Source organism: Elephantulus edwardii, unplaced genomic scaffold, assembly GCF_000299155.1.
Source record: "Elephantulus edwardii isolate Elephantulus edwardi_28Jun2011 unplaced genomic scaffold, EleEdw1.0 scaffold00008, whole genome shotgun sequence".
NCBI lineage: Eukaryota > Metazoa > Chordata > Mammalia > Macroscelidea > Macroscelididae > Elephantulus > Elephantulus edwardii.
This window is the reverse complement of record NW_006399758.1, coordinates 15,730,577-15,745,067: the sequence shown is the minus strand read 5'-3', so window position 1 is coordinate 15,745,067 and position 14,491 is coordinate 15,730,577. Positions and strand designations below refer to the sequence as shown.

The 14,491-nt window shown below is 43.8% G+C and overlaps 1 protein-coding gene across 1 annotated transcript; it reads left to right on the top strand.

The window, feature by feature from the left end:
• Positions 1–4,923: 4,923 nt before the first annotated feature.
• MSC (musculin) lies at positions 4,924–6,292 on the top strand. Its single transcript, XM_006880460.1, has 2 exons — positions 4,924–5,466; positions 6,206–6,292. The coding sequence occupies exons 1-2, from the start codon at positions 4,924–4,926 to the stop codon at positions 6,290–6,292; spliced, it is 630 nt and encodes a 209-aa protein (XP_006880522.1).
• The last annotated feature ends 8,199 nt before the right edge of the window (positions 6,293–14,491 follow it).

Below are 14,491 nucleotides of genomic sequence, written 5' to 3'. Positions count from 1 at the left end.
TGAAAGTGCCTCTGAGACTGAAAAAAAAAGTCAGTACTTAGGAAAGACATTGGGGGCAATAGTGTACTGTAGGTCCTCTGTACAACACCCTGCACTACTGTTTCCAGGATGGTTGATGCTAGAACTGAAAGAAGATGAGGGGATGTGGGGGACTTCTGTTCTCACAGGTAGGGGTTTTGTGCTGCTGGTGGTCTTGATGGGGACTCCGGCACCCCAAAACTACTTGCTGTTCTGCTTTTCAGCTATGTGCTGGAGTCTTAAGAGCTCTAAACAGTAAAAAAGTTTTGCCACAATTTCTGGGTAAGTAAATCAGCAGTAGACAACAATTCCCCCGTGTGGCTGAGAGATTCTGCCTCTCCGCCATCCAGATTGTTCCAAAAGTATCCAAAGAACCACGTGCTGACAGGCCTGGAGGAGTGCACTTAGGGACATCCAGAACGAAGGCTGGCTTCCTGTAGGAAAGAGGAGAAGCCAGAGCCTTGGTTTTAATCACACCCCCAAGTGGTCACTATGCCACACAATGCACCTTAGACAGCCTTTGGGAGCATACATTTGGGAGGTCAGTTCCTGTTTGGAAAGGCCAAAGAAAGGGGCACTAGGTCCTGGAGAAATGAGTCAAACTCTTCCCCAGAACTAAAGTTTCCAAAATAACGGCGTTGAAAATCTTTCAAGGATACAAACACTCCTGTATAGGATTTCCCCAAGTGTATGGGATTGTCACAAATTGCATGTCAAGGGATACAACCACAGAAGACAGGACAAGAGAATCTAATGTGACATCTTGGACTTGATATTGACTCATAGTGGGCCTACAAGATGACATAGAACTGCCCAAAGGGTTTCCTCGGCATTAACTTTATGTGTCCAAGTCACTGGGATTTTTTCCTCTGGCAGAGCTGTGGTGGGTTTGGAAGGTTGTCAGCCTTTGTGAGCACTTTGTACACATTATTGTGTTTCCCTTTACAATGTATGCTCCTGGTAGAAGGAGTTGGTCTTGTCAATATCTGTCACAGCAAACAGAAGGTGCTCAATTTGTGAATTTTGCACTAGACATATAATGTGAGCGGTATGCGTATTCACCTCAGTTCTCAGTGAGCACTTACTACAGTGTGGAGAGGAGGTGGCGGCATGGGCAATGTATGGTCACTTTTTCTATGGTCTGTAATAATTAAACATTTCAATTTCTGCATTTTTTTCATTTATGAGCGTCTGTCATCTTTTAAAAAAAAAATTGAGACATTAATCACCTTTCTTTGTTCCACCTGTGGAGGGTCGAGGGTTGGTGAGGATACTCACCTGACAATCTCCATCTCATTTAATCCTATCAGCAATTCTAGTCATTGTGTTCCCAGTGCTTCCTCAGGAAAAGTGAGGCTTAGAGAAGTGATGCGGTTTGATGGGGACATAACAAAAAGGAAGAAAAAGTCACTTTGGGGTACAGTCCCTCCTCCCTGATATGATAAATGCCGGGCAATGAGACTACACACTTCAGACCCCAGGGTCTGCAGTCAAACAAATGGTTCATTCAGATGCCATCTGAAACACAGAACAAGCCCTAAAGTCCCCAAACTGAGCCAGCCCCAGGCCTTGGCTCTCCTTAGCTATGAGTCATTGGGCAAGACAACTCACAAACAGAGGAAAATAATAATTCACAAGTAAAAACAATTCATAAGCTTAAATAATAATAATTTTATTTAAAAATAACGCAGTGTACTTAGTTCCCACATTTAGTGAACCTACAAGACAGAGTGGAGCTGCTCCACAGGATTGTTAGGATTGAAGGAAGTCCTTACAGACGCTGAGGGGCGCTCCTTTCTTCTGTGGAGCAGCTGGTGGGGTTGAATCAATTTACACCCAGTACTGTACCACTGAACCACCAAAGCTCCTTCATAACAATCCCAACTGGCATTTCTTGATCTTCTCCCTTGTTTCAGGCTCTCACCCCTCCAACCGTTCACACATTTCTTCCTAACAAGGTCAGCAGTTCATTTTATGCACCAGGAAAGTGGGACTCAGAAAGAGAAAGCTGCCAAACATTCGATGATCAACCAGAAAAGAGGGAGGTAAGACGAAGAAACATTATGAAATGCATTAATACGTTAAAATCTAACTTTACTCCAGTCACATATAAAATGCATTTTTAAAAAACCCCATCACCCAAACCACCAATTATATCATAAACAATTGAATGTAACTATTACAAATCTGAAAGGTTGTAAACCATGAGCAGTTAGATTTTATTTTCAAAATGCTTTTGTGAATGAAAAAAAAAAAAAAGTAAAGCCTGTGTTATCCTTTTGCCACGTGTCAAAGCAACTCTGCTTTCAAAAGAGTTATTTAACCTGGCCCTTCTGAGGATAAAGGAGGGTAAAACAGTCTTGAAAAGTGTAGTGCTGACAAATGCCTGCTATGGAGCAAGTTAGTTAAAGTTAGTTAGTGGTAGCCTGTCGTGAAACAGATATAAAGATGCATTAACTAATCTTCTTCAGGTGACAGCAACTTGCTTTTAAAATTGAACAAAATAAAAAATGAACAAAGGAGTGAAAATATAACAAGAGAATGATGAGAAAAGAAAATGAAAGGCAAATGGAGAAGCAAAAAAATATCCTAGCTGTTATCCAAAGAAAAGAAAATGAGCGGGCCTAAGGCAGAAAAGGACAGGGGCAGTGGGGGGAGAAGGGGGAAAAGGTACTGCTTTGAGAAAAAGCCTGAGTTGTTGGGTCGGGCAGTCACTCCGAGAAAAAGAAACTGATCATGACCCCCCTTAATGCTGAGGCTTGGTTTAGTTTTTGCGACTGTTTAGAGAAATCCAGCGCTCTCCTTACCATTAATCTTTTCCAAAGAAAGACTTTGTTCTGCACCTGTATAAACAATCCAGATTTTAAAAACGTATATGCTGCCCCTAATGTGTGAGGCTATGTATTTATACTGATAGTTTCAAGTCATCAACAGACGATGCACACAGCTAGCCTGGGATCTCCTGGTTACATCTTTGTGCTGCCCTCACCATCCCCTCCTACCCCCAAAATCCATGGCTGGGCGTGGAGCGCCTTGAATCAAGTTCAAGTTCAAGCGCTTCAGGGGCAATTTCCATGCTCCATCAAATAACTCCCCGCTTTTTCCCAGCCTACAGCGAACTGGGAAGGAGCTATCTTTTCACTCTGCTAGTTCCAGAAGGAGCGCCTTATCTTTCTCCCCCAACGACAAAATGTCCAGGGAGGGAAAACGTCTGCTAGTGAAGGCGAGTGGGAGGGGCTGTGTGAACTGTTCCGCGAGGGAGACGCGGCCCAATGGCCAAACGAAGAAGGTGGAATGATGCCTGAGTGATGAAGTCAGCCCTGTGGCAGCCACCTGTTGCCGCGCTTCAAGCATCAAGCCCAGCGCATTTGTTCTGGGCAAGAGCTGCTGCTCCTTCTGCTGTAGGATGAACCACACCACCCACCCCCCTCCGCCCCGATGCTTCTGCCCCCAGGGTCCGTGCGGACTGCGCACCTTCTGCCCCTGGCTAAGGGAGTCTGAGAGGTATTGGAGGGCGGGCAGGTGAACACCTAGGCTGAATGAGAAGGCTCTGGTTCCCCTTTGTAACAGTGAGTTCTTATCTCCTCAAACTCACAGCGTTTTAACTGCGCACAGTGACTACTGCGTGTGCCCTTCCGAACCAAGGAACCGATTTCATTAGCCCTTATCTCAATGGCCTTAGCGCTAGGGAATGTTGATCCTGCAGTTTTGTCTCTTTTGGGGTTTTTACTTTGGGTTAGGGATGGGTCACAATAATTCTTTTTTGGATTTTACTTTGGCTGACGATTGAACATTCTACATTAAGGAGAGGGCTCCTCAATACGGAATCTCAAGTAGTTTGGAGTTCCTAAACTATAACTCAATGCAGTAAAGCAAGATCTTCTATCCTATACATAGTATTTTTTTTTTCTGGGGTTGGTTTTGTGTGTGTATGTGTGTGTGTGTGTGTGTGGTTTTTTTTTTAAAGCATGGCATAGTCAAGTTGATGGAAAATACATGATACAGAATCTACTGGCAAGTAGCAACCAAGGATTCCAACAGCAGATTTTTTTAAAGTTCCTCCTCTCCAGACAAGTTTGGCAACGTGGAGTCATGTTCTTAACATCTTCATGACTTAACTTCAAGTTCTTTAAAGCAGGGATAATATTAAAGCCACAAAATATTAGAAGAGGAAATGCACTAATGTATGTGAAAGAGCAGCTAAAGAAAAAAGCAAGTGTCAAAGGAGATGCAAATACTGTGGATGATGAGATGTTCGTCCTTTGGGGTTTTATTTTTTCTCGGATAGGCAGTGATGAACTTCCAAAATGGGTTGAAAAAGACCAAAGCAATCAGAGATTGAGATCTTGGGGTCTCTAAAGGTCTGAAAGGCATCACTGCTAAGACTAGTTGTGGGTGGAAGTGAGGTGGATAGGAATAATCCTCCCCGCCCCAGTATTCCTACCCAAGAGACAGCACATAAACACGCATCTCGAGCAGACATTCAGAAGTTTCAGGGATATCTGGGTCCAAATTGTGGATTTACAGAGCCGCCCCCTTCCCCCACTCCCACCAAGGGTTCCCCTTAAGGCAGAAAAAGTGGTCCCCACCCCTTCCCCGCCCCCGCCCCACCTCTTGCCCCCACCCCCTCCGAACTCCTCTTCTTTGCGGGGGTGGTTGGTTCCTACAAGTCCTGATAAGCAGCCCCATCAAAAGGCGCGAGTGGAGGAGGCGCGCGCGGAGCCCGGCCCTCTCTTTCCCGGGGTCAGCGGCGGGCGCTTGCCCTCACCGACCCCTGCGTCCCGCCGCCCGGCCCCGCGTCTCCGGGGAGCGCTCCCAGGTCCCCTCCTCCGCGAGGGAGCAGAAGGCGGAGGGCGAGCCTGGCCCGGGGGAGCCAGGAGCGCGCGCGGGCGTGGAGACGACGCGATGTCCACCGGCTCGGTGAGCGACCCCGAGGAGCTGGAGCTGCGGGGGCTGCCCCGGGGGTACTCAGTCTCCGCCTCCGCGCGGCCGCCCCTGCACGGCGCCGAGCGCGGCTACGCCTCGCCCAGTGACAACTCGTCGGGCGAGGAGGAGGACCCCGACGGCGAGGAGGAGCGCTGTGCGCTGGGCGCGGCCGGGGCCCCGGGCGGCAGCAAGAGGAAGCGGCCCCGCGCGGCCCGGGGCAGCGGCGCGGGCGGCGGGAGCGGCGGCCCCGGCAGCGGCTGCAAGAAGCCCCTTCCGCCCAAGAGCTCGGCCGCCGAGTGCAAGCAGTCTCAGCGCAACGCCGCCAACGCCCGCGAGCGCGCCCGCATGCGCGTGCTCAGCAAAGCCTTCTCCCGCCTCAAGACCAGCCTGCCCTGGGTGCCCCCCGACACCAAGCTCTCCAAGCTGGACACGCTGCGCCTGGCGTCCAGCTACATCGCGCACCTCCGTCAGTTGCTGCAGGAGGACCGCTACGAGAATGGCTACGTGCACCCGGTGAACCTGGTAGGGGCGCACGGCGAGTGGGCTCGGGAGCCACTCTGGGGGGTCCTGGGCGCAGGTCGGGCCGAGGCTGGGCGAGTTTCCAGGAGAAGAATCTTGTATTCCGTAGCACGTGATTACCCCGTGTTCGCATCGCTCTGGTCCATGTATGTGGAGCTACACGCCCAGGCACTGACCCGGCCTAATGTCCTACTTCCGGGAAAAATCCACTATCTGGTGGCCGATTGAATCCAGATCTCCCTCGCCTAACTTTTCCCAGCTAAGAATCTAACAGGCTTGATTGAGCAAAAACTGCTCTCTACACGGAAGGACGAAGGGCTGGGCTTTGCAAAGGAGCCTTTAGGGTTTGAAATTCCGGCAGGATAGCAAAGATTTCCCAAATCCGATTCACCCAGAAAGCCCCTCTCAGACTTGCCAACGACTTTATGCGAGCTTGTCCAGGTCGCGCGCGTGTGTGTGTGTGTGTGTGTGTGTGTAGAAAAAAATACCAAAAACATTCATGTCTTACCTAACCACCTGGAAGGCAAACTAGAGGGAAGCGTGGACAACTCTCGTTTTGCATAATCAATGTCCAGTAAAATGAAAATTTTCGTTCAGAGAGAGACACGCAGGTTCCCAGAAGACTGATTAAAATCGGAGCTATTTAAAGTCAGAGTTATCCCGGGGGCTGATTTAGGAGGTCGGTTTCGGTTTGAGAAAGAGGTTTCTCCTCTCATATCTGATGCTCTTTTTGAATTTACAGACCTGGCCGTTCGTGGTCTCAGGACGCCCCGACTCTGACACCAAAGAAGTTTCTACAGCCAACAGACTATGTGGCACTACCGCTTAGATCAGACTGGAGCCCACTGGATGGGATTTATTTGTTAACCGTGTGCCTTTGGGGACTACAGAGAAAAGGGAGAGAGCTCAGGAACCCCAAAGTATGGAAAGAAATTCCTCTAGATTAACAGAGTTCCTTTGGGACTGTGAACTGAGAGGTGGCCTTGAGAGCTTGTGGTGTGCCCTGGGGTTTCAGGGTGCACAGGGCAGAACTCTGGGGTTCCCTGGCATGGCCTGTCCTTAGAGGGTGCCTGTGGCCACTGCTACTGCTGACATGGATGAACACAGAAAGGGCTTTTCTAGAAAAGATCTCTGAACTCTGACTTTGGGTTTTAGCGTTGTACACAAGTCCAGTCAAGACCATTAGTGGATTGGTTTCCCAGCTGACTGGGCCAGATGTGTAGTATATGATGGTGCTTCTGCACCAGCCAGATATTTCATTCTAGACAGCAATAGACTCTGATTTCAACTGACTTTGGATTGGTGTGAATCTGGCAGAGAGAGGAGAGTGGTATAGCTGGGCCAGGTTTTATCTTTCCCCCGACAGCTCCCTCCCCATTGGCAGCCCCAAACCATTGGACTTTAGAGCAGGGATTTCCGATTTCCCAGATCTTGGAGTTTGGTTTTTCTGAGGCTGAGTTTTGTGTTTTGAGGGGCACTCCTGGATTCTTGATTTTCAGTCAGCTATCAGGTTTCCTAGTCTTTCCAGAAGCTGCCCTTCACCCGCAAGCCTCATCTTACAGTAGCCTGTTTCCTTCTAAGATCTGGCCACTCTTCCCCTACTCATGTCCCCACCAGGCATTGTCCTCTCCCCAGGCTTGAGGCTCACTTTACTCCCTGACTTAGGGAGACTCACCCAGACCCACCTCCACCAGCTCTCCTTCACCTATATCAGATTTTTCTCCTCATTTCTCCCTTCCCAGTCTCCCCCTCTTCCCCAGAATCATGAGGCGCTCACCTCCAGGGTCCCTTGTTCTCATTCTTGCTGCAGATCTAGCTCAGTGGTGGATCTTGGGTTTCAGCCACTTGACCTTGCTGTAGGGAACATGCCATTGCCCTGGGACTGCACTACCACAGTAATTAGCAAATGTAAATAAATTTATTTTTTTATAAATAATAAAACACATTGTGAAAATTGCACCCATGAGGGGCTTCTGAGTGTGGTCTTTCTTGCTGTACCTTATCGAGGTGGTTTAGTCAGGAAGATTAAAGGTAGGAGTCAGCTCTAGATCAGATCTGGGGTCATTATCAGCAGATGATTTTCTGCAGGTGAATGACATTCAGATCACTGGATTTCTGAGTTTCCTTTTTAATCTCTCTAATTCTAACTTTTTCTGCAACCAAAGTTTCCTGAAACACAGAGACTGGGGCTTTGTGGCCAAAGACAGTTGAAAGGCAGTCCTCTAGGTTAAGGTGCTTTCTCTCTACCTCCGCCCCCAAATCCCCCCCCCCCAAGGGAGAGAAAGCTTTCTTCAGCCTAATGCAGTATCCACTCCAAAGGTTAGTAGCTCAAGAATCCCCAAAGCAACCCCCTAAATCTCCAGTCCTCAGGGGTAACTGAAAGAATAAAAACATTAAAAGACATTAATTTGTGTCTCAGTAGAGCTTTTCCTTTCCCAAATAATGTTTATTTAGCATTTTTTAAAAAAATATTTTTATGTGCTCTAGGTATGAAACAGCTTTGGCCACAACCCAGGCATCAAGCTAGGATGAACAAAGGACTCAGTCTAATCTGCCCCTGACTGATAAAAGAGCACCACCATCAATCAGGTGTGCCTCTGCCCATAACCAGGGGTTATTTAGCATTTTTTTAATCACACCTCACATTGTTTAATTTCTTCCATTTTCATTGCAATTTGTATGAAAGACAGTAACTTGGAAAGCCCAGAACAAGGTGAGTTTATGGTTTTGGTTTTGGTTTTCGGATTTTTTAAAAAATGCCAGTCTATTTTAAAGCAACATTCTCTTTGTAGAAGTTTTAGACAATTCAGAAAAGTGCAAAATGTGAGACTACCTAAGGATCTATCTGACAGACGGTTCCATCTATATTTTATAAAAGTGAAAAATTTCCTGATTAGAGAGAAAATAACCGGATTTTGATTAGGATATGGGTTGAGGGAGAAGTTATAAAAAAACCCCAAACACCCACACCACACACTTTTTTCCCCCCATCCAAACCAAGCCAAAACTCCTTTCTGAACTTTTGTTCTCAAACTTTTTGTTCATCTTCCTGAGCTTTTGTTCTAACTCTGGAGCGAGATCCAGTCTCTGGACCCAGTCTTGCCCAGGTGGGCTTTTGGTTTACATTAGTTGACCTCTAGGCTGAGGCTTCCAGGAGGAGAGAACAGGGTTTGTAGCTCTTGGCAGGAAGTTCTCCTAGGCTTAAAATCAGTATATATATATTCTGGGTGGTGGCTGTGAAGGTGAATGGGTGTTTGCTGCAGATCAGATTGCATTACAGTTCTGAAAATTTCTAGTCCCTTTCTAAGAAAAAAGGAGGATGAACATGATAGTTGGTTAAGACCAATCTGAATGTCTTAAGAAATTGAAAGCCCCTAACTCTTCATCCTATGAAATTATTTAATTCCTTTAAACCTTAATTTCCTCCTCTATGAAAAGAGCAATAATAGTACTGGTCTGGGATAAAGTGAAGATCTAGTAATCAATCCTAACACATAGCAAGAAACACACTAAATAACTGGCTGGCTACTAAAGGGAGACCAGAGGCAAGAAAGGAACTGGCTGTGGTGAAAGGTGGGACCTTTAAGGATTCCAGTCTCTAAAAGGCTGGTCAGGTGGGTTTTTCTTCTTTTAATTGTAATTTGAGTGAAGGTTTGTAAGGAATACTGGTTTTTGGTTTTTTTCCCCAACAAAACAATTACTCTTTTTTAATTTTATCTGTATGCATATATACATTAATATGCATGTGTTTCACTCATGTACATAGTGGGGGGTTTTGGTATTTCATACTTTCCTTCACTGCATGATTAGTTCCACAACACCAGTTGCAATATGTACAATATCTGAGTGCCCTTTCCTTCCACATTGTCCTTCCCACGTGTTTAGATGCCTGGATCACAGCTTGAAAAGAAAAATGCTGCACAAGAGTGGAAGAGCAGAGAAAGAACAGCTACTAATGCGCAAAGACGGAGGAGAATACATACTTGAGCAAATAAGGAAATACTGGGTCACATATTCCTAAATAGTAGCTGTTTTAAAACATAATAGTAGCTGTTTTAAAACATTTATTTCTGGAATGGTATTCTTTCAAAGTACTTTAGAGAAGAAGTTCAAATATCTCTTCCCCCTGACCCCTTGTGTCCACAGGTGACAATTACTCACATGTGGGCATGGTGTTGTATTGCACCTATAGCTCATTGTGTGACCATTTTTAATATGGTTATCTATAAAGAAAAATAAAAGAACATATGAGAACAATCTGGAACAAGAAGTGTATTGCAAAGTGGACTCTTGGAGGTGCTGAGAAGGGAGAGGGAAGAAAATGTGCAACAATGAATAAATAACAATTTTTTAAAAAGACTTTTTTTGCTCCACTCTTTCTATAAAATGTCCAAAGCTAAGAGTTGGAGGAAAGAGGGAGAGGGAAGGAAAAGGAGGAAAGAGAACAGAGAAAAGCGGTAAATATCTCAGTTCTCAAATCTTTAAACAGCATAAGTATGGTTTTCTTTTATAATAGGATCTACGTGGTAAAGAGTCATCTGTCATAAAGTATTTTCCCCCTCTCATTATTTTCCTTCATGAGTTTGAGTGAAAATGGGGAATTGGGCATGGTGGGCTGGGTAATTAAGAGAAAAGAGAAACATGCCCTTAGATTTTCTGCAGGTGGTTATGCTATAAGAGAAAGGATTGGGGGGGGATATCTTCTTGTTTAAATAAACTAATTCCTCATAAGGATAAGTAAAAAACACTAGATAAACAAAATAAGAAAATTGAAACACTCTTTGAGGGGCTTTTTGAGGGACCCAACCATTACTATTAGTGATGCTGACTCAATTGAAGAAAACCAAAATCCCCATTCACAGACCATTCCTGATATGAATGCAGTAAGATGCAATGTCTTCAGCATTGTCATTTTGAAACATTGAATTGATTCTGTCCATACTCTTCTGCACCACTTGGTGTCAAAATACATCTGGTGACAAGGACCCTGTTGTTGTTGTTATGTGCCCTCAGTCGCTACTCAAAATGTAAAAAGAAGGTAGAAGTCCCCCCACCTTTTAGTATTAATTCTTCACAAGCTAATTTTAAAAAAGACTTTTCCCATTTTTTTAAAAAAAAACTAAGTGAAACACATTTCTTTCAATTGATAATAGGTAGTTCGTTTAACACTTTTTTAGGGAAAAAAAATGTAACTCTGAAGTTGTTCCCTTAACCATGTTTGGAACCACAAAACAAGGACACTCGATTCCTTCTCAATGTCTGGTGTGTCATTGCCAACAAGATCCACAAGAGGTATGGGGTGCAGATGGGCTGGTGCCTGTGGGAACTGAGCACCCTCTTGTCTGGGTCTCGCCCTGAGAAATTCTCAACAGCCAGGATGCTCTCAACTTTGCACTCAGCACTTTCTTTCATGTATTATGTTCTGTCCTTTGCATTCTTCTTAATCCCAAAACTTTGACCTTGATGGCAGAGGAAGTCATTGCAACTATGCCTCTACGACTAAACTCCAGAAATTGGTCAGAATTAGAAATCCATCCAGGGGGAAACATAATTCACACTAGTCTACCAGTTACTACAGATTATTTCAGCCTTCTGTGTAAATTCTCTTATCACCACTTGGAGTCCTTCATAGTTTAATGTAAAGAGGACTGTAGAATGATTAAGATCAGGGGTTTACAGTAAACCTGAAAGCAACACACTCAAAGCCCTTCTATTTGTAACTCACAAGTTTGTTCTCTCTAGGTTTGTTCCCTTTCCTATAGGTAACCTTAACACTGATTTTTACTCCAGAATTGACCCTGAACAAAAAAGTGACAAAAAAGGAAATACAACTGACAGCTAAGGAAGCAAAGGAGGATGGAGCCTCTGGGTTCAACCAGCCGTCCCCACTGGACCCACCTGAGGAAACACTTTGCAGTCCAGAGGGGAGCAAATTACAGGAAAATATCTTCTAACAGAACAAGAAGGCAAGCAGCTTTAACCCAAGACCACCAGTAGGGTGATAAAGCGTCCTCCCTTCCCCCCTTTACACCTATGCCCCTGTTCAGCATGAAGAAGCCAGAGAGTCGGCATCCAGTTCCCAAATCAATAAGACAGTTGGTTTAATTACCATTGGAAAATGCTTGTCATTCCTCTGTAGCATCTGGTCCTCACTGGACCCTCATCATTTCCTTCACCTGCTCCCCCCACCGACCAAACTGTGCAGCTCTGCAACTGCATCCCTGCCCATCCTCACCCTTCTGTCCCAACCCTCACCCCCTTGTACCCCCAATATGTTTTTCCCAATAAAAAAAATTAAAAAAGAACAGGGGTTTAATTTTGATAAAAATTCAGTACCTGTATTGAAGGTTATGCTAAAGTTTATACATCCTTGAGTCAGTTGCAACCCATAGTGACCCTGTGATCTGAACCTTCCCCTACCCTACTCGGTCCTCACTCTCTGCCATTATGGAGCCCATTGTGACAGTCACCTTGTAAATCCATCTTGTTGAGAGTCTTCCTCATTCTCTGACCCTCCACCTCTCCCAGCATATCTTCCTCCAAGGACTAAACCCTTCTGACAAAATGCTCCAAGTATGTGAGATGAAGTTTCATTATCCTTGCTTCTAAGGAGCGTGTACCCGGGTTGTACTTCCTCCAGGTCAGCCTTGTTTTTTCTTTAGTCAGACCATGGAGTATCTAATACTCTTATCCAACCCCACAGTTTAAATCATTGATTCTTCTTCAGTCATCTTTCTTCACTGCCCAACTTTGAGATCCATAGAAAGCCTTTGAAAATATGGCTTGGATCAGGTGCACTTTAGTCTCTAAACTGACATTATTGCTCTTTAGTATTTTAGAGAGGTCACTGAAAACAGACTGAATAATGTCCAAACCATGTACTGAATGGTGTCCACTATTAATAGTGGATTGATGGAAAATTGTTGTGTGAGGAGTAAGAGGACTTTTACCTGTTACTTTTCTTAATGTACTTAAAATATTTATGAATTAGTTTTATAATTTTTAAAGCTATACTTTCAAAAGAAGATGATTGGCTACTAAATTGGATGTTACTGGGTTCCAGTTTATTCCTGTCACTTAGTGACTACTGTACACGAGGCACCTTACCTCTCTGTGGGTCTCCTTGTTGAGAGAAGGAGTAATAAATTCTACTTCATAGCTCTGTGTTGCAAATGGATTAATGTTATAATGCTATTAAGCACTTGGGAACTACTTAATAAATTCTATTTATCTTTTTAAAAAAGTCCTTAATTTCCTTTCTCCTTAAAATAGTTTTAATATAATAAGACTTCACCTGCAAATTTGTGCCATCACTAATCTTATTCACTTGTATCACCATGGTTGGTCTTTTGCATCACATATAATTTATTTTATTTCTCTTTATGTGACAAAAGAGAACATTTTCTTTGGTTTTGCTTTAAAAATTAAAGATCATAACTAGAAATTGCATGTGTGATAAAAACAAATGTATTTCAAAATTTGATATAGACCACTGAATTTTGATGTCACAGAAGACACAAAGTTAGGGATTTCAGATTTTACAATATTGCAGCCTGGAAGAAACTACCCTTGTGGAGTTCTATTTACTATCACAACATAGCTACAATTCTCTGAAAAGGCTGTTAAGTTCTCCCCTCTTTCTGCCTTGTGAGGTTGCTTCTGATATTTCAACTAAAATTATATATTACAACAAATTGATGGAGATGTAAAAACCAAACTGTCTCCCATGAAGACAGATATTAAACAAACTTGCGAAACAGGAACATATGCCACTAGTGTCTGCCACTAGACTTTTGCTAGACAAGAAGATCAAAGAATAATTGATGCCTTTGAATTGGGGTGTTGTAAAAAGTGCCAGATAGCCCATGGACTGCCAAGAGAGCTAATCTGTGTTGGAGGAATTGCAAGCAGGGTGCTTCTTAGAGCTAAGGATGGTGAAACTTCATCTCACACACACACTTGAAGAATGTTGTTAGGAAGGGTCAACACTCAGTAAAAGACATCATATTGGGCAAGGCAGAGGGACAGCAAAAAAAGAGGATGACCCTGACCAAGATAGAGTGACATGGTGACTATAGGGATGCTCTTGAACCAGTCAAGAGATAATTGTGTATCAAGCTGCCTAGAACAAATTTCATATCTGTTCATCGGATGCTGTGAATCATAGTCAACTCCAGGGCGCATAACAAGAGACAATTGCTGAGCCTCTTTTAATTGATAAAATCCCATGTTTTCTTGATTTTTGTGACAATCCCCAAGGGACAGGAACTGTAAAGCATTATTAGGTTGATTATTTGGTCTGAAAGACTCTCTAGAGCGGCTAAATGAGGTCTTACACAGGACAAACTTCTTTATTGGCTCCCGTGCTTTTGAACTGATGCTCCCTCTGTCTTCTATCCTCTTTGAACCTTTGTCTTTTATAGTCTCAGAGCTGACCTGGTCATCAGATAAAGGGAATGTGATGCCCAAAATGTGTCACTGTAAAAATCCACTGTGTTTGACCAAATATTGATATTCTCTTGTGGGCTATGTCTTTGAAGATAAAATACAATAACAATGAAGAAATTAAAACGTGGGAATCATTTCCATCGATTTTTGAGAACGCATTTTCATTTTACTAAGTAGCTGGAAAATGAGATTTATGATAAAATTGATTATGTAGCTAAGTGTCTTCACATGCTGTTTGAGTACAAAAGAAATAAGCACCAACAAACATTGCAACAACACAAATAAAATGTTCCACAAATGCTTTGGAGTCAAGATACACTTCAAATGCAAAATAAAAAAAAATTTAAAAAAAAAAGGCAAAGGCAGCCACTAAGATAAGTAGTTGAGAAGCATGTGGTCCAAGAGAGTGAAATGATTCTTAAGGAAACTGTTCAAAAGGTCTAGGGGGAAATTGTGCTAAATGTGACAACAGAAACTCCAATAAGGGAGGGAACTTCTTTTTTTTTTTCTATAATTATATTTTATTAATTTTCATAAACATTTACAGAGATTTTGGGCTTCCACTCATTCATTGTTGCAC